Source organism: Oncorhynchus keta, chromosome 19 (genome assembly GCF_023373465.1).
Source record: "Oncorhynchus keta strain PuntledgeMale-10-30-2019 chromosome 19, Oket_V2, whole genome shotgun sequence".
Classification (NCBI taxonomy): Eukaryota; Metazoa; Chordata; class Actinopteri; order Salmoniformes; family Salmonidae; genus Oncorhynchus; species Oncorhynchus keta.
The window spans coordinates 20,261,662-20,289,133 of NC_068439.1; the positions used below are offsets into that span (position 1 = coordinate 20,261,662).

The following is a 27,472-nucleotide window of genomic DNA, read 5'->3' on the forward strand; positions in this document are numbered from 1 at the left end:
ATGTAATATGATCAGTATTAAGTGGTGTTGCGTAACATATTTGATTGTTATGAGCTATCATATGATAGTTAAAATGTGTAACAATATTTGTATTCTCTTTTTAATACCCACAAGAATTTGTCTGAGCCATCTAAACAGCATAGATTGTTTAGACTTTGAAATCAAATCAAATCTTTTCCAGTCATTGACCACAGTACCTTTGAGCCAAGTCAGAGCATAACTATAACCAATGGAATCTGTCAAGTTGACTGTGTCAATTGTGCCATCATTCAATGTTAGGGCCTGATGAGGTGGCAGTTTGTGGCAGAGAGAAATGGCATACACAAAAAGACAGATCGTATCCTAATTATCTTTAGACTAACTTCCCTGATCTCAAGACCGTACTGACACTTCCTAACTGACCCTAACCCATTATCCTGCCCCATAAGATAGAATGGTTCAATATAGAGGTTTCTTTGCTCTAACTTTGCCAAAGTGGCAGTGTCTCAGTGAAAGTAATCTAGGAGATTCATGTCTGCTTCTGCTCAGAGAGAGAGAGGGCTATGTGGTGCAGCTGGGACACACTGTTTCAATGCTGTTGATTTATCGGAGGCCTTTGGCCAAAGAAAGGAATGGAGGGAGTTGCCATGGGTAGGAGGATGAGAGAGGGGGATGGAGGAGAGAGATCAAATAAAGCTTTCAGTTACTAGGAAATATAGACACACACACACACACTAACCATTCTGACGCACAAATAGACCCCTTCAGGCTTAACTACATGCAGAATCCACTAGGACGCTAATCAAAATTCAAATACATCTCCCCCCGAAGGACTCCTTAAACAGTCCTCTTATTGGGGTCATTAAAATAAGCAGCGCATATATCTGGTCCTCCTCTAGCTGATAGCACACTTCTCTAAATGAACATCCTATCATTAGGGAGGGGCAAAGTGGAGAACTATTTTGATGTGCTCTGCAGGGTGTGTTAGTGTGTCTGTTTTTTTGTTGTTGTACTGACTACAAAACGGCACATTAGTGAGTCACACTCCCTCATCAGCCCTGGGCTTTCTGAGGTCTTTCAAGATCAAAGGGTCTTCTTTCTTTGCCTTTCAAAAGGAAACAGTGCTAACCAGTGTTGCTTCTTGAATGGGATATTATAGTGGATAGAGATGTGTCATGCTAAGAATCGATGAAGGGCAAGAAAGACCTACACAAAAGTTGGCTGTGCGTTGCATCATTACGCCGATTCTGTTGCAAGAACAATTTGCAACAGAAACCATTTACTCGTCGCTCTGGATAAGAGCGTCTGCTAAATGACTTAAATGTAAATGTAAATGTACTCATATGGGAAAAACAAACAGGAGTTTCTATTGGACAAATTCAGTTAGGTCCCTCCCCGTTTGGTTCCGTTTATGATTCTTAAAGGTAAATGGTTTCCATGATGAATACACTCCCGCCGGGTGTTGACGGACGGTGGCGATTCAACATGTAGAATCGTCGGGATATAAACAGGAAATGACAGCCAATGTTCTGTGGTCAGAGGTGATGGAACGGCCACCCGTTGAGCACGGCCGATGTCCGTGTTAGCCGGTCTTGTCATTATCAGTCAATGGCCAAACAAAATGCATGCAGTTGAAAATAATTGTAAGACAATGTTAGTAATGACAAATTGAAAGTATTTTTACATGCGGCTTCAAGATTAATTTGATGAGTAAGAGGCTTTATCCTTGGCCACGCAGAACACACTGAAATACAGTGCATTCTCTCTCCCTTTCTCAAGCTAGATTTAAACAAAATAGTTAAATTCCAACCTCAATTTATTCCAAATATTTATGTACAGTAATAAGCATTCAAACATCCATCAGCGTCATTTGGAAGAAAATAAATATGGAAAAAACGTGTTGCAATTTTCCCCACTCTATTTGTCAAAACAACAGGCCTACAATCAAGCTAAATAAGAAGCAAAACCATCTCTAACAACATGCTGTTTTGTCACATTTTCATTCGGATCTGATTCATCAAGCCAACATCCTTCATAACAGCTACAAACTGATTTCAACTTGGCTCAGGCCCCCCCGAGCCAGTCATGTCATTACCCATGCTGTAAGGGCTTTCTGAGATCCTCGCCTGAGGGGTCCTACATTCACAATCAGCTTTGCGGATCCATAGAATCTTATTCTGTATGATCTAATGGAATAGAGGCATCAACCATATGAGGGATGGGACAAGTCATGCATTATTTAAAGGCTCAGATGGAGGGAAGAATACTGAACCAAAAAGGGTCCTCTAGTGTGCACTTCGTAGTGTGCCATTGAAGCGACCCTGAGCCAATGGGTAAGAACCACCATAGCTGCTCACTGACTGATAGACACTGCAGTGTAGCCATCTCCCTGCTAGAACAATCCAGGTCGGTTCCTATGGCTCAATTGGACTCAGAACAGTCACTGGTTTTGGCGGACTTGTGCTTCCTCCTCTTCTTCCTCTTTTTCTTGTCCTTCTTCTTGTCCTTCTTCTTGTGTTTCCTCTTCTTGCGGTCGCTGATGGAGGAGGAAGAGGAGGAGCTGTCCGAGTCAGAGGAGGTGGTGTCCTGCAGGAGTTGCTGCAGCTGCTGGATCCTGGAGAGAAAGGAGAAATGGAGAGAGAGAGAAAAAGAGAGACAGGGAGATGGGTTAGAACCATTCAAGAAGAGGCATGGTATGATGAACTGAAACACAGTATCTTCACACACACACTTCTTGGAATATCCCATAGGGTTTTCCTCTATAATCATTGGCCATTTCAGATTTCACTCAGAAGTGTCCCAGGTTATGAAACAAGTCTTCTAACAGTGATGGTTAGCTGACAGCTGGAAGGTACTGAGTATGGGGGTTATGATGTGCTACAGATGTTTGCAGCTAGTGCTAAAGTGGGGGGAGAGAGAGAGAGAGCGAGAGAGAGAGAGAACATTTCAGGCAGCCAGCAAAGTAGCTCTGCAGCTCACACAAGACCAGATCAAATATCAAGATGCTGAAACACTGCCTGAGAAACAACATTTCTCAATAAAATATGGATTTAACACGAATGATCAAACAGTTCACAGACCGAGGCATCCACTTCCTTTGATTAGCCCAAAACTTTACATTTCCATTGATTCGGTATGCTCAGAGAGGAACAAGAGAGCTTGTGCAAGTTGCAAGAGACTGAAAACAACTCAAACGCGGCGGTTCCCAAGTGATCCTCAAACTTCATTAAGAATTCATCAGAGGAGCGCTGTCTTCAATGTTGACAACTTCCACCCAGAGAACAGAGACGTAATCATAAGGACTGTTCAAGGCAAGCACACGGAGAGAGATCTGGGTTGGCTCGTAGGTCCTCTGGCCAAGTCTACCACGGTTACATTTCACTCTGTCTCTCATATCATCATAGCTTATATGATCCTATAGATTGTAGAACATGTCCATCGCACACTCTCTCCAATCATACTCACATGAATCTCGCATATTGCACCTCATTTCAGATGCTACTTTAAACCTTCCTTATATACACCCAAGTTCACGTTCAATGTCGTTCATTGTAGTTTCTAAAGTACCTTTATTCACCTGTTTGATTAAGTGCTCTGTCAGCTTTCATGATGTGATTGATTTAGCCATTGACTTTAGTGTCTTTTGATGACTCTGAGCCTTTTCTTTTTATTACTTCGTTGTTGTTATTTCCCTGTGCTAAAAGGCACTCAATTAATAATAGACAATTCTGACTGAGACAGTCGGAAAATGAAAGGGTTAGTTCACACTAATTACAAACTTATGTCATCTTAACACAATAACTGGAAAGTAGCCTAGTCTATAAAAGCAGAGTATAGTCAGAGACTGAAGATTTGAGTTTGTTTACTTGGCTGTAGCTAAGCATCAGCATTGTTGGGAGAAAAACAAAGAGAATCGTTAAGTCCTCTGTGACTGTGCTCCAAAATAGCTTGTCTGAATCAACAAACATGACTATATTCTCCCTCGTGCAGGTTGGAGATGCAAGTGCTATGGACACAGGACAGGGGACCGAGAGTGTCCCTTCTTCATGATCAAAGGAAACCAGAAACGGAAGCAGTTCAGAGTAGAGATCCACTGGCATGGCCGATTTCAACTTTTCATAACAATCCATAATCAGCCTTTTTGGACGCCAATTATGGCCGATTTCATTGAAATCTACGAGGAGACGGCGTGGCAGGCTGACCACCTGTTACGGCAGGCTGACCACCTGTTACGTGAGTGCAGCGTCAAAAGGACCTTGTGGTTGCAAGGAGCCACGGTAAGTTGCTAGCTAGCATTATACTTATCTTGTAAAAAAACAATCAATCTTCACATAATCACTTGTTAACTACACGTGGATGATGATATTAGTAGGTTAACTAGCTTGTCCTGCGTTGCATGTAATCAATGCGGTGCCTCTTAATTTATCATTGAATCACAGCCTACATGTACTTCAACTGCGCCAAACGGGTGATGATTTAACAAAAGCGCATTTGCGAAAAAAGCACTATCATTGCACAAATGTACCTAACCATAAACATCAATGCCTTTCTTAAAATCAATACACAGAAGTATATATTTTTTTAAACCTGCATATTTAGTTAAAAGAAATTCATGTTAGCAGGCAATATTAACTAGGGAAATTGTGTCATTTCTCTTGCGTTCAGTGCAAGCAGAGTCCGGGTATATGTAACAGTTTGGGCCGCCTGGCTCGTTGCGAACTGTGAATTAATTTGCCAGAATTTTACATAATTATGACATAACATTGAAGGCTGTGCAATGTAACAGGAATATTTAGACTAAATTTCACTGAAAGAATAAACGTTGTTTTCGAAATTATAGTTTCCATATTAATGACCATATTAATGACCAAAGGCTCGTATTTCTGTGTTTATTATATTATAATTAAGTCTGATTTGATATTTGATAGAGCAGTCTGACTGAGCGGTGGTAGGCAGCAGCAGGCTCGTAAGCATTCATTCAAACAGCACTTTACTGCGTATGCCAACAATTAGCAATGCTTGAGGCAAAGCGCTGTTTATGACTTCAAGCCTATCGACTCCTGAGATAAGGCTGGCAATACTATAGTGCCAAAAATAACATCCAATAGTCAAAGGTATATGAAATACAAATGGTAAAGAGAGAAATTGTCGACGCGTCATAATTCCTATAATAACTACAACCTAAAACTTCTTAAATGGGAATATTGAAGAACTGGGAATATTGAACCACCAGCTTTAATATGTTCTCAAGTTCTGAGCAAGGAACTTAAACATGAGCTTTTTTTACTTGGCACATATTGCACTTTTACTTTCTTCTCCAACACTGTTTTTGCATTATTTAAACCAAATTGAAAATGTTTAATTATTTATTTAAGACTAAATAGATTTTATTTATGTATTATATTAAGTTAAAATGAAAGTGTTCATTGTTCATTCAGTATTGTTGTAATTGCCAGCCGATTAATCGGTATCGGCTTTTTTCGATCCTCCAATAATCTGTATCGGCGTTGAAAAATCATAATCGGTCGACCTCTAGTTCAGAGTGGTGAGTTTCGTCCGTCCAATGCACCAGACTACCTTAACGATGACCAACTCCAAACAGTAGAGAAGGGGATAATATTTTCATACATTCTTCTGAAAATATTTTTTTGTTGATAATAAAAGGTTTATATTTTTCATAATACAGCCAGAAAGTACCTCGTTTCTTTTTCATTGCGTTTGTTTTCCCGGATCAGGTCGTACATTGGGTCTTCGTGTGCCTGCAAGAAACAGACGGTTTAGCTACATATTTACAACATTTCAAAGATAACATACATAGCAAAGCTCCAATGATAACAAGCACTGCAAGGTAAAACTCCATTCTGGTATTGTTTTTAGGCAACATCATTTCCCACCCTTTCAACGCTTCTCTGCCGGAATAGCATTTTAAAATATGGTTCTATTACAAGATATGATACACGTGCAGTTATGATAATCATTGCAGTGGCATTGTTGCATGCAGGCCTACAGAACAACTGCCCTGTGAATCTGCTGAGGAGTCAAGATCCAGAAGCATCCAGCAGCAGCACAGATACATAATGCATCCCAAATGGCACCTATTCCCTATATAGTGCACTACTTCGGACCAAAGTCAATATAGTTCCTGGTCAAAAGTAATGCATTATATAGAGAATAGGGTGCCATTTGGGATGCAACTATACTGTATCCATCTGCATCAATCAAGCATGCTCATGGTCCCAAGTAGGCAAGCACGCAGACGTCCCCAATGGGTTATGGTTGAGACCGGGAGCAGACGTCCCCAAGGGGTTATGGTTGAGACCGGGAGCAGACGTCCCCAAGAGGTTATGGTTGAGACCAGGAGCAGACGTCCCCAAGGGGTTATGGTTGAGACCAGGAGCAGACGTCCCCAAGAGGTTATGGTTGAGACCAGGAGCAGACGTCCCCAAGAGGTTATGGTTGAGACCAGGAGCAGACGTCCCCAAGAGGTTATGGTTGAGACCAGGAGCAGACGTCCCCAAAGGGTTATGGTTGAGACCAGGAGCAGACGTCCCCAAGGGGTTATGGTTGAGACCGGGAGCAGACGTCCCCAAGGGGTTATGGTTGAGACCGGGAGCAGACGTCCCCAAGAGGTTATGGTTGAGACCGGGAGCAGACGTCCCCAAGGGGTTATGGTTGAGACCGGGAGCAGACGTCCCCAAGGGGTTATGGTTGAGACCAGGAGCAGACGTCCCCAAGGGGTTATGGTTGAGACTGGGAGCAGACGTCCCCAAGAGGTTATGGTTGAGACGGGAGCAGACGTCCCCAAGGGGTTATGGTTGAGACCAGGAGCAGACGTCCCCAAGAGGTTATGGTTGAGACCAGGAGCAGACGTCCCCAAGAGGTTATGGTTGAGACCAGGAGCAGACGTCCCCAAGGGGTTATGGTTGAGACCAGGAGCAGACGTCCCCAAGAGGTTATGGTTGAGACCAGGAGCAAACGTCCCCAAGAGGTTATGGTTGAGACCAGGAGCAGACGTCCCCAAGGGGTTATGGTTGAGACCAGGAGCAGACGTCCCCAAGGGGTTATGGTTGAGACCAGGAGCAAACGTCCCCAAGAGGTTATGGTTGAGACCAGGAGCAGACGTCCCCAAGAGGTTATGGTTGAGACCAGGAGCAGACGTCCCCAAAGGGTTATGGTTGAGACCAGGAGCAGACGTCCCCAAGGGGTTATGGTTGAGACCAGGAGCAGACGTCCCCAAGGGGTTATGGTTGAGACCGGGAGCAGACGTCCCCAAGAGGTTATGGTTGAGACCGGGAGCAGACGTCCCCAAGGGGTTATGGTTGAGACCGGGAGCAGACGTCCCCAAGGGGTTATGGTTGAGACCAGGAGCAGACGTCCCCAAGGGGTTATGGTTGAGACCGGGAGCAGACGTCCCCAAGAGGTTATGGTTGAGACCGGGAGCAGACGTCCCCAAGAGGTTATGGTTGAGACCAGGAGCAAACGTCCCCAAGAGGTTATGGTTGAGACCGGGAGCAGACGTCCCCAAGGGGTTATGGTTGAGACCAGGAGCAGACGTCCCCAAGGGGTTATGGTTGAGACCGGGAGCAGACGTCCCCAAGAGGTTATGGTTGAGACGGGAGCAGACGTCCCCAAGGGGTTATGGTCGAGACCAGGAGCAGACGTCCCCAAGAGGTTATGGTTGAGACCAGGAGCAGACGTCCCCAAGAGGTTATGGTTGAGACCAGGAGCAGACGTCCCCAAGAGGTTATGGTTGAGACCAGGAGCAGACGTCCCCAAGAGATTATGGTTGAGACCAGGAGCAGACGTCCCCAAAGGGTTATGGTTGAGACCAGGAGCAAACGTCCCCAAGAGGTTATGGTTGAGACCAGGAGCAGACGTCCCCAAGGGGTTATGGTTGAGACCAGGAGCAGACGTCCCCAAGAGGTTATGGTTGAGACCAGGAGCAGACGTCCCCAAAGGGTTATGGTTGAGACCAGGAGCAGACGTCCCCAAGGGGTTATGGTTGAGACCAGGAGCAGACGTCCCCAAAGGGTTATGGTTGAGACCAGGAGCAGGTGTCCTCAAGGGTGTCTGCCAATAGCAATCCTGGTCCTAGGGACTCATGTTTGTTCAAAACCAGCAGTAACACATTTTATTTAAGTAGCCAAAAAGGCCTGATGATTAGTTGAAAGATGGATGGATGAATGGATGGATGGACAGGTGAGACTCACCACTCTGAACTGCTCCAGTTTCTGGTTTCCTTTGATGAAGAAGGGACACTCTCGGTCCCCTGTCCTGTGTCCATAGCGCTTGCATCTCCAACCTGCACGAGGCGAGGGAGAATATAGTAATGTTTGTACCACAAACACGTCTCCTGGCCCCTCAGAAATCACCCAAACAAGCTTGTGTTGAAAGAGATTCATATTTATCTTATATGGCTTGTAGGCTACACCTGTTTATGACTTAGCCTACATCTGACAAAATGTTTCTCAACTCGTTCTAATCTCTGAAACGACACGCAATTAAAAATCACATTCAAACATTTTGCCAATGTATTATCTGGAACATATTAGGCTTTGGAATACCACAGGAGAACAAATGAGAACTTTGTAGACTAACCCTGTATGCCTTCTGGCCCCTTGCATATCATGAAAACGAGTGGGAGGAAAGGACAGAGGGAGGGATGGAGGAATTATTGGTGAGAAATAATGAAAGCCTTTGTTCTTTGAGGGACAAGCAGAACAAAAGTTAATCTCCGCTACACTGACTCGAAAATTGAAAAACAATGTAACTGGGAATCAAAATGGCACGGCCTTGCGATCTGGAGGCCGCCTTTGAATTTTATTTTACTAGGCAAGTCAGTTAAGAACATATTCTTATTTATAATGACAGCCTACCAGGGAACAGTGGGTTAACTGCCTTGTTCAGGGGCAGAACGACAGACGTTTATCTTGTCAGCTCTGGGATTCGATTCAGCAACCTTTCGGTTATTGGCCCAACGCTCTAACCACTAGGCTACCCCTTATATATGGGGTGGCAGCAATGGTTTGAGAAAATTACAACATTTGAAAGATACATACACATTATCAGGCAAATCTTTTTTTCTATATTTACAACATAGATCACCTATGCTGGCCTAGGCAGTCCCTTAGGAAACCCAACTACCAAATCATCCAATAATGGGATTTCTAAATAAATTATCTAGACTCCCGAAAGGACTTCTCTCTATAATATATAAACAACTTTAGGACAGCTCATATTCTGAGCTAGCCATTCAAGAATATGGTTCACAGATCTAACTGAATCTGAACAACCCTTAAACTGGAACAGAATATGGACAAATATGACCTTGGCATCTCGTAATCTGAACCATCAATTTATACATTTTAAGTTAACAGACTGTATTTAATACCAAGGAAATGTTTTACGGTGAGAATTGCCAAAACTCCCAACTGTTCACTGTGTCCCCTAAATAAGGTAGGCACATTCCTCCATATGATGTGGGAGTGCACTGCAGTTAAATGTTTTTGGGGCAAAATTACAGAATACATTTAGAAGTGCATGAATCCAAACATGTAATGCTTAGCATCTACTATATTACTTAACAAGATAGCTCCTTGAATCTCTCAATCAATCAATCAGAGACAATTCCTGGATCTCCCCCACCAAAAAAAGGTCTTGGCTCTTAGATGGCAATCACCTCACTCTCTCCCATTTAACCAGTAGATACAGTTAATATTAGAAGTTATACCATTAGATGTATCGACAGAGAGAATTAATTGTGCTAGTCAAGGAACAATTGAGGCCTGGACAAATATAGTTGACTCTGTAAAGAATAATCTTGTCTAAAGCCCAACACATACATAATATATACAGTACAAGTCAAATGTTTGGACACACCTACTTATTCAAGGCCTTTTCTTTATTTGACTATTTTCTACATGAAGAATAATAGTGAAGACATCAAAACTATGAAACAACACACATGGAATCATGGTGTAACCAAAAGTGTTCAACAAATCAAAATATACTTTATCTTTTAGATTCTTCAAAGTAGCCACGCTTTGCGTTGATGAGAGCTTTGCACATTTTTGGCATTCTCTCAACCAGTTTAACCTGGAATGCTTTCCCAACTGTTTTGAAGGAGTTCCCACATATACTGAGCACTTGTTGGCTGCTTTTTCTTTACTCTGCAGCCCAACTCATCCCAAACCATCTCAATTGGGTTGAGGTCAGGTGATTGTGGAGGCCAGGTCATCTGATGCAGCACTCCATCACTCTCCTTGGTCAAATATCCCTTACACAGCCTGGAGGTGTGTTTTGGGTCATGTCCTGTCAAAAAACAGATTATAGTGTGCCTTGAATTCTAAATAAGTCACAGTGTCACCAGCAAAGCACCCCCACACCATCACACCTCCTCCATGCTTCACGGTGGGAATCACACATGCAGAGATCATCCGTTCACCTACTCTGCATCTCTACAAGTCCATGCTAGGTAAAGCTCCGCCTTATCTCAGTTCCCTGGTCACGATGGCAACACCCATCCGTAGCACGCGCTCCAGCAGGTGTATCTCACTGATCATCCCTAAAGCCAACACCTCATTTGGACGCCTTTCATTCCAGTTCTCTGCTGCCTGTGACTGGAACGAATTGCAAAAATCGCTGAAGTTGGAGACTTTTATCTCCCTCACCAACTTCAAACATCTGCTATCTGAGCAGCTAACCGATCGCTGCAGCTGTACATAGTCTATCGGCAAATAGCCCACCCATTTTTACCTACCCCATCCCCATACTGTTTTTATTTATTTACTTTTCTGCTCTTTTGCACACCAATATCTCTACCTGTACATGACCATCTGATCATTTATCACTCCAGTGTTAATCTGCAAAATTGTAATTATTCACCTACCTCATCATGCCTTTTGCACACAATGTATATAGACTCCCCTTTTCTTTTTCCCTACTGTGTTATTGACTTGTTAATTGTTTACTCCATGTGTAACTCTGTGTTGTCTGTTCACACTGCTATGCTTTAACTTGGCCAGGTCGCAGTTGCAAATGAGAACTTGTTCTCAACTAGCCTACCTGGTTAAATAAAGGTGAAAAAAAAGACAAAAAAAAACAAAGACATGGTGGTTGGAACAAAAAATCTAAAATTTGGACTCATCTGACCAAAGGACAGATTTCCACTGGTGTAATGTCCATTGCTCATGTTTCTTGGCCCAAGCAAGTCTCTTCTTCTTATTGGTGTCCTTTAGTCGTGGTTTCTTTGCAGCAATTTGACCACGAAGGCCTGATTCACACAGTCTCCTCTGAACAGTTAATGTTGAAATGTGCCTGTTACTTGAACTCTGTGAAGGATTTATTTGGGCTTCAATTTCTGGGCCTGGTAACTCTAATGAACGTATCCTCTGTAGCAGAGGTGACTCTGGGTCTTCCTTTCCTGTGGTGGTCCTCATGAGGACCAGTTTCATCACAGCGGTTGATGGTTTTTGCAATTGCACTTGAAGAAACTCTCAAGTTCTCAAAATGTTCCGGAATGCCTGACCTTAATGTCTTAAAGTAATGGACGGTCATTTCTCTTTGGTTATTTGAGCTGTTCCTGCCGTAATATGGACATGGTCTTTTACCAAATAGGGCAATCTTTTGTATACCATCCCTACCTTGTCACAACACAACTAATGCTTAAACGCATTGAGGAAATAAATTCCACAAATTAACAAGGTGCACCTGTTAATTGAAATGCATTCCAGGTGACTACCTCATGAATCTGGTTGAGAGAATGCCAAAAGTGTGCAGAGCTGTCAAGGCAAAGGGTGGATAATTTGAAGAACCTGAAATAAAGAATATTTGGATTTGTTTAACACTTTTTTGGTTACAACATGATTCCATGTGTTATTTCATAGTTTTGAGGTCTTAAATATTATTCTACAATGTAGAAAATAATAAAAATAAAGAAAAACCCTTGAATGAGTAGGTGTCACTTTTGACTGGTACTGTATGTATATAGCCGGGTAGGGGAGCAGGGGGTGACTGACGAACAACCCTAGTTGCTTGAGGGGGTGGGAAAACATGATTTCCGGGAGTAGAACGGTTGGATGGAGACATGTTGGGGATTGGAGGTTGGGTTGGTGGAGGCCCACTTATTTTATTTTTTTCCTGTTTAAACTTAATTATTATTTATTTTTGTATTTCTTACCATTTTAATTTGAGTGGCAGCCTACAGGTACAGGTTTTATAAACATATAATCTGAAATGGATAATGTATCTGCATTGTGGATGCAGGACACTCATAATAACCCTCTGTGTTTAAACTCACACTGCATGACCTTCACCTCCTTCCCCAGAGGCATCCACAGCCCCTTGGTGGGGGCGTGAGCCAGGAAGTCCCTAGCATCCTCATTTCCTGGATCAGCAGGAATACAGTCCTCTGGTTTGTACTCCTCCGCCTACAAAAAGTCACTGTGTTTCAAGGTGATGCAAGATGCCACATATTGCAGTTTCCATAATAATGTATTTTAGCCTGAGTGTCAGTCTGCTTGTGCTCTCATGCCAACTCCTTGTAACTCATCGTCATGCTTTGGCTTGACAACAACAGACAGAGCTGGCAAGAACACAAACGGATCTTGGACCAGGTTAAATACATGTCCTTCTACTGATAAATGAGTTATTCCATAATATTTCTGTGATTCATTAACTGGTAATAACGCAAGTAGACAAACATGTGCATCTACTAGACCTTTATGAGTCCAGGCGGAGGTTTTTCATAACTGCATAGAGGGGAAAAGAAAACAATGCTTGTGAGAATAAATACGATGATCCAATTTGTGCTTAGGTAGCTAGGTACCCCTTGAACCAGTATCTGGGCAAAGGAGACGATGATATGAATCATGTCACACGCATCGTCTCCCTTGTCCAGATGCTGGTTAAGGTACGGTACCCCGTGTGCAACTTCTACCTGCCAAGGCACAGTATCAGAACTGAAATGATGGAATGAGTTGTTAGCATTAAGGCTAAATCCCAAGGCAGATCAACTACAGTTACGTTTTATTAATACACAATTTCGATACCACCGAAAAGGGTGTCCTTTACTCACAAGGTCTCCAAATGCTTCAGCTTTTGCACTTCTTGGTTGAGTTTTCTCGCTTGTTTCTTGAGTTTTTCTACATCGTGTTTTGATTCCTTGTGCCTTTTGCGGTCCCCTCTGTCCTCCGAGTCTCTCGATCTCTTTCTACTAGACATTGCAATGTCTTTGGGTAACTGGCTATGTTTATGAAATAACCGTTTAATTTGAGTTTGATACGATTTCTAATCAGAAATTCGTTTAAGTGAATCACTTTTTAGAGAAAATACATTCGGGACTACGTCAGGACATTTTTCTCGAACTCTGCACAGCTACTTCCTGTTTCTGTTTGCGCATGCCATCTGTAAACGCAGCGCCGCCTGCAGGTCAAATGTAGTCGAGGACGCTTGATCAACAGCAAGGTCTATGGTTGGGTAAGGTGAGGTCTGTGGTGGTTTATAAAGAGCATTTATTCATGCCATTCTTCTTTGGAGTTTAGTGGCAGTTATCCTTATCAGCAAAGGAGCCCAAGCTATATTATACACAATAATGTTCTTATAAACAGTCTACGTGTGGAACCAAAGGGCTCCCAAGGGGTGCAACAGTCTAAGGCACTGCATCTCAGTGCTAGAGGCATCACTACAGATCCTGGTTCGAGCCCGGGCTGTATCATTCCCGGCCGTGATTGGGAGTCCCATAAGGCGGCGCACAATTGGCCCAGCGTCATCTGGGTTAAGGGAGGGTCTGGATGGGGTACGCCATCATTGTAAAATAAGAATTTGTTCTTAACTGACGTGCAGAGTTCAATTAAAAGGGACAATCTGGGATTCATACTCTAAAACCATTTTTGGATGTTAAATTAATGAGCCATTGATCATTTTAACTTAAAAATGCCTCATGAGTTGTTAAACTGCTTGCTTTGTAAACAATGTAATTATAAACAAACAGTATAGTTTCAAAACATGGTTAAACTATAATCTTGATCTCGTGGATCGTCAGTCCTTGCAGCAATAGCTCTGAATTTGCCTGGTTACATTTATAAAGCCCCATTCCTGAGGTGTTTATCAGAACATGTAGTGGGGTACCCTTAAAGTTCTGTAGCACTTAAAAATGTGTAAGCCGAAAACACACATTGTGAATGCCAGTGTAGTAAAGTACTTAAGTAGTAATTCAAAGTATTTTTACAGTATCTGTACTTTACATCACTACATTCCTAAAATAACAATGTACGTTTTACTCCACACATCACCCCCCCCCCCCAAAAAAGTACTCGTTACAGTTTTAATGCTTAACAGGAAAGGAAAATATTAAATTCACACAGTCATCAAGAGAGCCCCCCTGGTCATCCGTACTGCCTCTGAGCTGACGGAATAACTAAACACAATTTGTAAATGATGTTGGAGTGTTGAGTGTGCCCCTGGCGAGCCATGAATAACAAAATGGCACAGTCTGGTTTGCTTAAAGGAATTAAAAGTTACTTATAATTTTGATAAAAGTACATTTAAAACCAAATACTTTTAGATTTTTACTCAAGTAATATTTTACTGGGTGACTTTCACTCAAGTAATTTTCTATTAAAATATCCTTACTTTTACTCAAGTATGACAATTGGGTAGACATCTTCTTTGAGTTCTATCATGTAACACAGTAATAAGAATACCTGAAAACATTTATTTCACAGAAGCAAGGTGTAAAAGGAATATATAATGTGAGGTATTTCAGTATTCTGTGAAATGCTACAGACTCCCACATTGGATTAACTAACATGTCACTAAATGCAATAAAGTGTGTTGGAACAAAAGCAGTCTAATTGACATTGTAAATCTAAACATAAAAACAACTTCAAAACAGGTAAAAGGTGAAGCCAGCAAAACCCATCTTCAACAAACATGAAACTACTGAAAGAAAGTCACGTTTGCATTGTCATTAAGGTTCAGGCATAAAAACAATTTCAATGTTAAGTTGATGCATCCCATTCATCCAAATATGATCTCAAAACCACCAGCATACAAAAATTTGACCTTTACATAAAAGTAAAACATTTGGCAGTGATCATAAAATAGTAGAGCCACACAAACAAACCTGTAAGCAGCTACAGATCATCTCTACTTGGACAGTAACCTCAAGAGAAGAGTGGGAAAGTCTATGAAAATAAATGACAACCAAGTAAAAAATAAAAACATACTTCAAGAAGCATGAAACTTAAGCGTGAATATAAATGTGTAAGTAATTTATCATATAAATGTGATTGTAACAAATAAAAATCACCCTCTCAATCAAAACATCCTATAACTCAAATTAAGTTATTCTGCTTGCCTCATAAATAACAAGGAAGAAAAGGGGGAGCTTTGCTTCCAATGCAGTTCCCGCCATCCATAGGGACAATGGAATTCCTGGACGATGCCGTGGTGTGGGGCCATTATGTTAGAACAGCTCTACGGAAGGGCGACCTCAGGGGTAGTTGGGAGGGGCAAGTTACAAAAATATATATTTAAAAAAAGTTAGTGCAACAGGAGGCCCTGTATTACTTATTGACTGACTGCTGACCCATCCCCCATTCTGAATTCCAGGAGGACCATTCTGAATTGCAAGCAGGCCAGAGAGCCTGGTGCGTCAGTGTCATATTATGTTGGTGAAAAGGCTGACTGTTGGGTCATTGCAGTGGAGCCAAGTGTTTGTCAGTCATTCAGAATGAGGATAGTAAAGTGTTTTGAGTCCTCCCCTTGGTCTTCTGGTTGTCATCCAGCATGAGGAACCTCTTGAGGCGGGAGAAGGCAGACTTCTTCACACTGGCGGGCTTGGAGGCCAAGGAGGAACTGCTGGTCTCAGAGGATATCGACCTGGAAATAATAATGTCAGAATCTACACACTGACACAGATTGAAAGGTGACCTATTGAAAAGTGTAGGACCACAGTGTCCATCCGTTTAGTGATATCATCCATTGCCCTCCCTTTTCAAGAAGTCCCTTAAATGCTGATTTTCACCTAGGCGAGATGTAGACTATATAAATATAATACGTGACAATGTAGGTACCAGAGGCCTGCTATTCTTTGTTTACCTTGGCGTACTGCAGGGTGTCTTGTCATTGGGGGCAGACTTTGGTATGCCTATGGCATTGTTTCTGTTGGTCGACTGGGGACTGTTGCGTTTGCCTGTGCTCCCGTGGCTCTTGGAGAGAGCGGCCATGAAGTCCCTGTTGACACCGTTGTGCCTGGACGTGTTGTTATAGGTGTGGCAGGTAGCCATCTATGATGGGGAGAGGCGGACGGGATGAGATTAGAAATATGAGTAATGATGGGTCTGTCTTTACAGGTGACAAACTCGTTTCCATTTCATTTCACATAAGGAACATGATTCTCCTGTGGAGATGTTTTTCAAAATCGATCCTTACAAGGACAAAGACCCTATGATCACCTGGTCAAAACTACATAGGGAACAGAGTAATGATTTAAGAGGTAAAATAAAAACAGGATCTAAACCATTACTCTTTTTGGTTGAACCAGTTCAGAACTTCATTTTGCTGGTTGGAAAGAAAATAAATAACAAAGTTGTTCCAAACTAAACGATTAGAAAAATATTTTGGTTCCAACCCCTGCTCAAGACGGTCACTCAACCATTCTCAGCATTTCAAATATTTCCTCGATGCACTTTTCCATTAAATATTGTGTGCATGTAAATCAAATGCAATGAGGCACATGCAAAGCCTATGACATCTGGCCAATATATTTACTATATGACATTGGAAATGAAATAGACACTTGAAACTAAACCACTGGGAGTCAATGTCACAATGTTGTTCATGTGATACAAGAAAATGATTGGCATCTCCTGGAACCCTGCCTGTCCTGCCCGACAACAACCCTTTGTGGCCTGAAAGTTTAAAGTGCGTGTGTTCGTTTTATGATTTGGGACTATAAACAGCCACACAACGGGCCTGTCACACCGTCCACTGAAACGTTACCAGCCTATAACGTGCCCTGCAGCACATAAAAATAACAGACATCAGTCAGTCAGTCACCCGTGAGCAAATCCTTACTCAAGCAGAGCAAAGTGTTATGCTTGTAGTAACAGAACGATGACGAAATCAAGTCATCTATCCCACCCAACGACGTCAGGACTCCCATAATCTCTTGTTGACAGACTACGTAAACATTTTTTAGATTTTAGTTCTGGGTTAACAGAGAAAAGGACACCCCAAAAACAACATCACTGACAAGCACATCCCAAATGATATCCCAAACCTTTGATACCAACACATCCATCATCTCCCTGAGGAAAACTGCATCCATAGGTATAGGTATAGGTACGAAACAGAAACAAAAACGCAGTGTCAGTATATTCGGAGTCAGGCTGTTGACAGCGCTGAATACTGATGCTGTGCAAAACAACTCACCGAGACGAACGTAGCCATACTGCTGCGAAGGGTCTAGACTAGTCAAACAGATGGCGGACTAGTTTATCTCAACTAGTTGACAGAAGTTCTCAAAGTAAAGTTTCGCTGAACCAGTGTATTAAACAAGCAGGAGCTTCGCGCTATCTCTGTTTGACGGAGCCTGGTGTTCCCAGCTTTATAAAGTAGAGAGCAGCAGAGGCCGAGCCCAACAGCTGTTCAGCCAATCTTTCAACAGCAGAGGCGGGAGGGGGCTGGGAGTTTAAATGTTTTTGATTTACCCGGTTGTGTTGTCATGGACTGTCACTGGAGCCACTTCCCATGCCAACAACCCTAATCCATACTCACATCCTCCAGCAAACTCTGGATTAAAGTGCTCCCTGGAAGATGAAAAAAAACCTATGAAAACAGAATGACTAACTCTGTCTGTCCTAGAATAGGCCACCAATAGAAATGTAGGTTGATAGATGCCTGGACTCATCTCAAGCTGTAGCGAGGAGAGCTCACAATAAAAGCCTCCATCAGAAACATTACCCCAAACCCCCCTCAAAATAGTCAATGCTTCCCTAGACATTTAACAATAGCAATCAGCTCATAAGCAATGTTAAGGGTGAACAAAACATTAGGAACACCTGCTCTTGGCACGACGTAGCTTTCACCTGGATTCAAGTGGTCAGCCTATGATCCCTTATTGATGCCACTTGTTAAATCCATTTTCAAATCGGTATAGATGAAGAGGAGGAGGAGGAGGAGACAGGTTCAATAAATTATCTTTAAGCCTTGAGACATGGATTGTGTATGTGTGCAATTCAGAGGGTGAATAGGTAAGACAAAATATTTAAGTGCCTTTGAACAGGATATGGTAGTAGGTTCCAGGCACAATGGTTTGAGTGTGTCAAGAACTGCAACGCTGCTGGGTTTCACAAGTTTCCCATTAAGAATGGTCCACCACCCAAAGGACATCAACCAACATGACACATCTGTGGGAAGCATTGGAGTCAACATGGGCCGGCATTCCTGTGGAACACTTTCGACATCTTGAAGAGTTCATGCCCTAATGAATTGAGCCTATTCCGAGGGCAAAACAGGGTGCAATGCAATATTAGGAAGGTGTTCCTGTTTTATACACTGGGTCTGAATATGGAGACATCTCTGGTACACCCACTCTGCAGGTCGTCCAAACTTGGTATCCCCTTACACTTTTTGATCACGTAATGTCCATGATTGGCTAGTAGGGAGTCCACACACCTGTCCATACTAGCATACCATTTAGAATTCATGCCTAATAAATTGCTTCATACCAAGAAGTATGCAAGTGTGGATAGTTCTTTAGATACTGAAAGGGAAGAACTCAATCCAACAGAGAATGCTGCCCTTAAGGCAGGGGAGTCAAATTCATTCCACAGAGGGCCAAGTGTCTGCAGGTTTTATTTTTTTCCTTTCAATTAAAACCTAAACCTGGTGAGGGGCGTTCGTTACTAATGAGTGACCTTAATTCAATGAAATACAAGGGTGGAGTGAAAACCTACAGACACTTGGCCCTCTGTGGAATGTGTTTGACACTCCTTAAGGAGTTTAGAGAGGTGGCAGCGAAGGGGGTGGGTGTGTCTAGGCTGCCCAGGCACCTCTGGTGGATAGGCTAACATCATCCGCTGGCAGGTGATACCATACGCTATCTAGTGACATGACACCTAAGAAAAGTTTATTTTGCCCAGTGATGATTTGCATATGGTCTGGTATGACTGACGCAGAGAGATAGTATCTAGGTTTTTTACTCACTCTAACTTAGCTCTACCTAACCATAATTCCACCACAAAAAAAAAAAAAAAACTCCAACCCACTCCGGAAAGACCCATGTTTGTCAAAAAGTGACGAGAACCATGACACCGACCAAATGAAATCTTGCAAGATCATGTGCAGTGTCTAATTCAACCCTAATCCTGTGACATGCACCGTCTGTGTTGAATACCTGGCTAAGGAGAGTGCAGTGCATTCATCAGCTCATTCAAACCTGTTGATTCTGGCATAGGTGCAGGGATACAGGCATAGAGCAGTCTAGTAGCATGTAGACTGAGGGTATGTAGATCTGAGGGGGCCTATACATTTGCTCGTTTGACAGGACTCAGGATAGGCAAGAGAGGTGCCTTATATGTGCAGTCCGAGCATTTGAAGGGCAAACACCTCAACAAAAACTCCAACAAAATACCTAAAAATTGAACCCTTCACAGCTGAAAGTAAACAAACACGTCTAGAAGTCAAAGGTCACCAATGCATGCAGAAGCAAAAAAACGTTAAACCCTCCCACCTTTCCAGAATGTCTGTCCCATCCTTTGAGAGTAAACACACAGAGTAAAGGTAACCAATTCATGACCAATAACTTGCCTAAATTGCATATGCAACCTACATATTCAAGCAATTAAAGATGACTTGTTATGAAATGAGGTCAACATCTTAATTCCATCCCAATTAAATTTGCATTGCAGGTTTCAGGTTGTGGTGACTCACCCTCCTCTGGATTCTTGTGCTGCCCCATACAGTTTTCCCACCTGTTCCCCAGCAACAGAGGCTCCCCTCCTCCCCCAATCCTAACCTTCACCATTATTGGCAGAAATCTAAAACTGACCCAAGATCAGCATCTATCTTTTAGGGGCAACTTCTCCATACTCTGCACCAGACTTCCAGAGAGAGACAGGTCAGCAATAGCCTAGATACTTCTGGACTAGACTGATCATGCCTGGAATGCCAACAGCACCTGCTGGGTCTTTTAGACTTCAGCATTCAAACAGCAAAAGGTATCACATGTTTTTTTATGTGAACAAGGGGTCATAAGCAATCTCTCTTCTCCTTGCATATTTCAGAAGTTATTGTCCTTTTATCTAAAATCAGGGATGGGCCAGCGGATCAATTCTAAAATAAAATTATAGAAACAGACATACAGAGACAAGCACTTACGAACAACATGCTAACAAACTGACACACACAACCAATCAATTCTGCAGATGGACCCTTTGTCTTCTATTAATAGGCTATGCTCCATAAATACCAGCCTTTCCCTCCCCCTCCCCACCCTATCATCCATCCCCCTCTCTCTCCTTTTGCCCCATTATCATCCCCCTCTCCCGAATCGCTCTCCCTCCCTCAGTCCTCCCTGTGCTGCCCCAAGCCAAGCTGGTTGCTGTGATGACCTTGTCTCTGGGGCTTCAACAGGCATCACTGCCCTTGACTCCTACAGCACTGGTGGTTGGTGGTGGCACACTGGGTCTACAGGGCGTGGGGAGATTCAGAACACATCGATACTCCAAAGCGCGGAGGATGGAGCGAGACAAAGCCTGCAGTCACAGTAGTCCATTCCCTTTAACATGACCTGACCAATAGTTTAGTCTTTCTGCTCTGAACTATGGCAGTGTCCCACTTCTTTTAAAGTGTGCACTTTCACACTCCCCTTCATGGTAGGAAGAAGTGTGAAGAATTGGGATGTACACAGGGTATGAGGTACCCTGGAAAACCCCCAGGAAGCTGGTTTGGAGACTGGAGAGAGATGCCCTTTGAGGGCGCTGACAGATGCATAATGGAAACGACTACAGGCTGGCTTTAGCTGGATTATTTTGTCATGTTGTTGTTCTGCTTTCATTTCCAGAGGAAATGACAGGTGGACAGAGTGGCACGTGTTGAATGGATACGGGATGGTGTGACAGTGTCTGGAAAAAGAGGAACCATCTTCCTTACCCTTTTGTTCAAAAGTAGTGCACTATATGGGGGAATAGGGTGCCATTTGGGACGCTGACAGAATCTGCCAGTACTAAACAGCATGAGTTTGTGATGTACTGTAGGGGTAGGGCAAAAAAAAATGGCAGTTAACCCACTGTTCCTAGGCCGTCATTGAAAATAAGAATTTGTTCTTAACTGACTTGCCTAGTTAAATAATAAACATGCCCACCCTTCAGGATGCCTTTCTACAATACTGCCATATCACAAGATGCCGTTATGATGCAGTGGAAAGAAAGGAAAAAGGGATGAACCCTAACCGTTGGTTGGCACGCCATAGAGGGGGAGAGGGGGAATCTGGTTGGTACGCTATAGAGGGGGAGAGGGGGAATCTGGTTGGTACGCTATAGAGGGGGAGAGGGGGAATCTGGTTGGTACGCTATAGAGTTTAAAACCTCCTCGATGAAAACTAACACGCTGAGTGAGATATAGATATATATGCGGCAGTAGTGCATGTTAGGCAGCAGGGTGTGTGTGTGTGTGACTGCAGTTTTTGTGTCGGTGTGAGATGCTTAAAATAATTCACTTAACACCTGGAAAATCCCTACATGTGAGCGAAGCATTTTCAACAGAGCGTAGTGGGTTTCCTCCTGCGTGCCTGTCTAAAATGCCTCCAAGGCCATCGCCCTCTCATCTCTCTTCATCTGGTGGCTTCTCACTCTCTCCCGGTGTCAAAGCCCACGAGTGACACATTGTTCTGCCTGCTCTCCTGTCAACTGGAGGCAGATGCTCCAGTTGTGATTAAAAACACAGGTTGGGAAAGTATGGCACCACAAGGAGAGTCAGAGGAATTAGCTGAATGCAGGTCGGGGTACCAGACAAGGGAAAGAGGACCTAGGCGCCTGGAGGGGCTCACACTGTCACTGGTATTTTCAATATACAGTTCATCCCTCGACTTTATCCACATTTAGTTAGGTTAGACTTATTCTAAAATGGATTAAATAGACCCCCCCCCCCATAAGTCTAGGCACAATACTCCAATGACAAGGCATTACGTATTAAAAAACTGAAATATCACATTTACGTAAGTATTTAGACCCTTTACTCAGTACTTTGTTGAAGCACCTTTGGCAGCAATTACTGTAATTCCGACCCAATTTTCGGACTACCCAAGAGGAAATGCCTACCTTACAGAGGAAAGACAGGTGGAGTCCTGGTGAGATTAAGGAGAAGGGAAAACCGGCCACCTCTTCCCTTCATTCTATTGGTCAATGTACAGTCACTTGATAATAAGATGATGACCTCTGATCGTGGATTTGCTACCAATGGGACTCTCGAAACTGCAATATTCTATGCTTTTCGGAAACATGTTTCTGGACAACACACACACACCACTGCTATCCAAGTCGATGGATTCTCCATTCACCATGCAGACAGGACAGTGGAGTCAAGGAAATTGATAGGGGGAGGGGTTTGTCTCTATCAACAACAGGTGTGCTGACTCGCGTGCGGTGGAAGTATCGACGCATTGTCTTGGAATACCTGGTGGTCAAATGCCGACCCTTCTACCTACTGAAGGAGTTTTCAGCTGTTATCCTGACTGTTGTACATATTCCACCTCAGGACAAGAAAAATAAGCTGGCACTTAACGAACAGTATGAGGCTATAAACAAGCAGGAAAGTCTATATCCAGAGGCTGCTTTTCTGGTTGGTGGCGATTTTAATTCTGAATCATTAAGGCATATGATGCCCAACTTCCATCAACCTATAACCCTCGCCACTAGGGGCGATAAAGTTCTAGACCACTGTTCTACCCACAAGCAAGCACAAAGCCCTCCCTTGTCCGCCATTCGGAAAATAAGATCATGAATCCACACTCCTGCTTTTTGTTTACAAGCAGAAGCTTAAACAGAAAGTACCCGTGACTTGCTCCGTTGAGAACAGGACTGCTTTGCTAGCGCTGATTAGAGACTCCACCTATAACGTCAACGAGCTAACCCCCTCTGTCACTGGCTTCATTCGGAAATGCATCAGTGACATTGTCCCCGCAGTGAAGGTTCACTGCTTCCTCTAAAGCCTGGGATTTAATCACCAAAGCCCCATATACTACCCACCATTGCGACCTGTATGCTCTCGTTGGCTGGTCCTCACATCATATTCGTCGCCAAACCCAGTGGTTCCAGGTCATCTATACGTTTTTGCTAGGTAAAGCCCTGCCTTATCTCAGCTCACTGGTCACCATAGCAGCACCCACCCGTAGCATGTGCTCCAGCAGGTATATTTCACTGGTCACCCCCAAACCCCCAATATTTCACTGGTCACCTTTCCTTCCACTTCTCTGCTGCCAATGACTGGAATGAATTGCAAAAAAAATAATAGAATAAATCACTGAAGCTGGAGATTTACATCTATCTCCCTCACTAACTTTAAGCATCAGCTGTCAGAGTAGCTTACCGATCATTGCACCTGTTCATAGCCCATCCAACTACCTCATCCATGTTTTTTTGTTTTTTTGCTCCTTTGCACCCCAGTATCTCTACTTGCACACTCATCTTCAGCACATCTATCACTCCAGTGTTTAATTGCTAAATTGTAATTATTTTGCCACTATGGCCTATTTATTGCCTTCCCTCCCTAATCTTACGACATTTGCACACACTGTATATAGACTTTTCTACTGTATTATTGACCATACGTTTGTTTATCCCATTTGTAACTCTGTGTCGCACTGCTTTGCTTTATCTTGGCCAGGCTGCAGTTAAATGAGAAATTGTTCTCAACTGGCCTACCTGGTTAAATAAAGGTGAAATAAATAAATAACTAAATAGCAAACAAAATGGCTACACAGACTGAGTTGACCCTTGTATTTTATTTTTGCATTGTCTCCATGCACACTGACACGTCGACACAGACAAACTTTCACTCCACCATTTGCTCACCCACAATATGCACATACATTCATACGGACTCTAAACACATGCACTCATATACAATCGTCATGTATGCTGCTGCTGCTACTCTGTTTATCATATATCCTGATGCCTAGTCACCTTACCCCTCTACATATCTACCTCCATCACTCCAGTATCCCTACACATTGTAAATATTGTATTGGAACTGACCCTGTATATAGCGTCTTACTTTCTCGTGTTCTTATTTTAATTTATTGTGTTTTTGTTCTACCTTACGTTATTACTGCATTTTTGGCTTTAGATTTTGCAAGAAAGGCATTTCAGTGTACTTGTGCACGTGACATTAAAACTTGAAATGTGAGAGGAGACAGACAACATTCTTCCTCTTATCTTCAGAGTGCTGCGCCTGCTTCAGGGGTATCAGTTCTTACAACCACGCATGTCTATGGGGGCCTGGTAGCGTCGCACGTACACAGCTTGTGGAGCTCTTTTACACACTTATTTTATGCCAGAGCGAGTGACCGGTGACCTTGAAATTGGAGGGTAAAAATACCTTGGTGAAAAAGTAGCTAAGGAGAACTCGCTTACCAGGAAGTCACACGACGGTGGGAAAATATATCAACAATAAAGTCAGGTTTATCATTTTTGGCACCCTTGATGAGAAAAAAAGACTGCATAAAATGCATTTTAAAAATACTGAGCTATATCGTATGCTAATGAAAGAGTGTCAATTTTTGGCACCCCTGTTTTAAGTACCCGAGGACCCTACCATTGCGAGGATAACACTGAGGCTTTTTCTAAAATGTTATATGAGATTGGGAAACACATTGGGAGGGATCTTAGATCATTCCTCCATACAGAATCTTTCCAGATCCTTGATATCCTTCGTCTGCGCTTATGGACTGCCCTCTTCAATTCAAACCACAGGTTTTCAATGGGGTTCAAGTCCGGAGACAGATCGGCATTAAATGTGCAAAGCTGTCATCAAGGTAACTTTGAAGAATCTCAAATATTTTGATTTCTCTAACACTTTGTTTGGTTACTTCATAATTCCATGTGTCATTTCATAGTTTTGATGTCTTCACTATTATTCTACAATGTAGATATGCAAAGAAAAACCCTTGAATAAGTAGGTTTCCAAACTGTTGACTGTTACTGTAGCTCAGTATTTGTATTATTTATTTTGTAGTCTTACTTGCTCCTCTTTATCAATTGTGAATAATTATGGACCTGGCTGTACATTGATCACACATTAAAGACAAATGACTGAAAGAGATGCTCAATAATAAACATATAGGTGTATATGTGTGTGTGTGTGGGGGGGGGGTGGCACTCACTGGTCTTAAAAAACATTTAAGCATCAAAGACAAAACAATCTCTTACAATTTACTATTGTACCTTTTACCCCGGGATTGGCCAAAATAACTACATGTGTCTGACTCTGACATAACCTATGTGCTAATCTTGTTTGGCCTTGTACCTCTGTCTCCATGATAGATACCAGGTTCGCTGTAACTAAATGCTTCCTGTTCCTCTGTGATCATTATCTGCATCCTGGCCTATCACATGCCGATGCTGGATGTGATTGTTATCAGGCTGGCCTATCACATGCTGACCCTGGCCGTGGTCGTTATCTGGCTGGCCTATCACATGCAAACACTGGTTTTGATCATTATCTGGCTGGCCTACTAAATGCTGACCCTGAGTATCTGGCTTATTACACGCTGACCCTGTCTGCCCTTCCAGGGATTCCTCCTCAATGAGGCTGAACAGAAGACTGTAAAAGCACTGAAGTTGTAAAAAGGGCTTCAATTTAAATTTGATTGATTGGCAAATCTCTTGGATCTCTATTCCCCTTCCTTTCCCTCTACAAAGTCAATGGGAGACGGGCCAAACATCGCTAGAGGAAAGGAAGGTGAAGTTGTGTACAGGAAAGGAGAATAATGGACCTGATTTGAAAGTGTGCAGTAGATGTTGGCAGATATTTTAAATGACGCAATGTTTGAGCGATGCGAGTCATCATTAGGCCAATGTCAGATCAGACAGCTAGAGGGCCTTATCAATCAATGGTACTTTCCCCTTCCATTCCCCTGATGGAGAAAAATGCCCCCATCTACCCTCTGACCAGCTACTCAGGGCATGGGGGTTGTACATAGTTTCCTTATCTGAACTGGCTTTTCAGTGAAGTGGACGGAAGCTGCTGAGAACTCCATTTTGTGTCTAGTGTCATCTATTCCGGGAATGGTCAAGTTCCAATATTATGTAAAAAGTAGAGATCAGGAGGGATTCACTAGACACACAACATGAGAAAAGGGACCAGAATGAGGGGCTACCTGAAATGTTTTTCCATAGCACATTTTTTTAGAACATTTTGCACTAATGAATACGACCCACTTTCAGGTACTGGGGATTGACATTGGAGTAGAGGAGTGTTAGTCTCACCAGTGCTGAAGCAATCCGCTTGGGACGCAGATGCATGCGATGGCTGTCTGGACAATGCCACTGGAAACAGAAAGGGCAGCGCTCTTCTTCAAGGACGGGGCTGGAACTAGGAGAGGGAACAAGTTTAACATGATAAACAAAATATTTTGGATTAAGTTAAGAGTAGATTGAGTGGGGAATGTGAGTATACAATAATAAATACAAGTGACGACATCCTGCTATTCTGAGGACAGCCTGTCGGGTACCTGTTTCCCAAAAGCATTTTAAGGCTAAGTTAATCATTAGAACCTTTGAAGGGGCGTTTTTAAATCTCAGCTGTTTACCAAAAGCATCGTTACTAAAGTTGCACTAGAAAACCCCTCCCCCACATATTTACCAAGTGCCTCAGACCACTCGTAGAAATGCTACAGGGCCTTCAGAAAGTATTAATACACCTTGACTTATTTCACATTTTATTGTGTTAAAGCATTAATTTCAAAATGGATTAAATATATAGTATAGTTCACCCAGCTACATACAATACCCCATAAATGACACAATGAAAACATGTTTTTAGAAATGTTTGCAAATTCATTGAAAATTAAATAAATTTAACAGAAAGATTCTTAAAAAGTGTATTAGAAATAAATTAAAACACAAATGTGGAAGTAAAGACCCCTGCCAACTAATATCAATACTTATATTTAGTTTGGAATTTGTTCTGCCTTCAGTAAGTTTAACCTGTTGAGTGTAGGGGGCAGTATTTTGATGTTTGGATGAAAAACATACCCAAATGACACTGCCTATTTCTCTGGCCCAGAATCTAGAATATGCATATAATTGGCAGATTGGGATAGAAAACACTCTAAAGTTTCCAAAACTGTCAAAATATTGTCTGTGAGTATAACAGAACTGATATTGCAGGCGAAAACCTGAGGAAAATCCGACCTGGGTGGTGCTGGGTGGTGCTGTTTTTCATGAAAGCTCTCTGTTCCATTACCTGCCTTCGCTCCATTTAAAGG

General features: G+C 42.7%; 3 protein-coding genes across 14 annotated transcripts; 1 reads left to right on the top strand and 2 right to left on the bottom strand.

Moving 5' to 3' along the window:
* Positions 1-1,777: 1,777 nt before the first annotated feature.
* LOC118397964 (retinitis pigmentosa 9 protein homolog) lies at positions 1,778-13,397 on the bottom strand. Its single transcript, XM_035792838.2, has 6 exons — positions 13,055-13,397; positions 12,698-12,728; positions 12,278-12,407; positions 8,190-8,281; positions 5,677-5,738; positions 1,778-2,593 (listed from the first exon to the last, which is right to left on the bottom strand). The coding sequence occupies exons 1-6, from the start codon at positions 13,198-13,200 to the stop codon at positions 2,401-2,403; spliced, it is 654 nt and encodes a 217-aa protein (XP_035648731.2). The 5' UTR covers positions 13,201-13,397; the 3' UTR covers positions 1,778-2,400.
* On the top strand, positions 5,748-8,183 carry LOC127909300 (translation initiation factor IF-2-like). Of its 11 annotated transcripts, none has more exons than XM_052470002.1 (3): positions 5,748-6,931; positions 7,256-7,327; positions 7,400-8,183. In XM_052470002.1, the coding sequence occupies exons 1-3, from the start codon at positions 6,135-6,137 to the stop codon at positions 7,659-7,661; spliced, it is 1,131 nt and encodes a 376-aa protein (XP_052325962.1). In that variant the 5' UTR covers positions 5,748-6,134; the 3' UTR covers positions 7,662-8,183. The 11 variants fall into 11 exon arrangements, with proteins under 11 accessions (XP_052325962.1, XP_052325956.1, XP_052325958.1 ...); XM_052469996.1 differs by having other exon boundaries at positions 5,748-6,680; XM_052469998.1 differs by having other exon boundaries at positions 5,748-6,680; positions 7,472-8,183.
* A 1,275-nt stretch (positions 13,398-14,672) lies between the features above and the next one.
* Positions 14,673-26,576, bottom strand: LOC118397965 (uncharacterized). 2 transcript variants are annotated; one of them, XM_052470006.1, is made up of 3 exons: positions 26,472-26,576; positions 16,081-16,268; positions 14,673-15,861 (listed from the first exon to the last, which is right to left on the bottom strand). In XM_052470006.1, the coding sequence occupies exons 1-3, from the start codon at positions 26,505-26,507 to the stop codon at positions 15,708-15,710; spliced, it is 378 nt and encodes a 125-aa protein (XP_052325966.1). In that variant the 5' UTR covers positions 26,508-26,576; the 3' UTR covers positions 14,673-15,707. The 2 variants fall into 2 exon arrangements, with proteins under 2 accessions (XP_052325966.1, XP_035648732.1); XM_035792839.2 differs by lacking the exon at positions 26,472-26,576 and adding an exon at positions 17,416-17,609.
* Between the last annotated feature and the right edge of the window lie 896 nt (positions 26,577-27,472).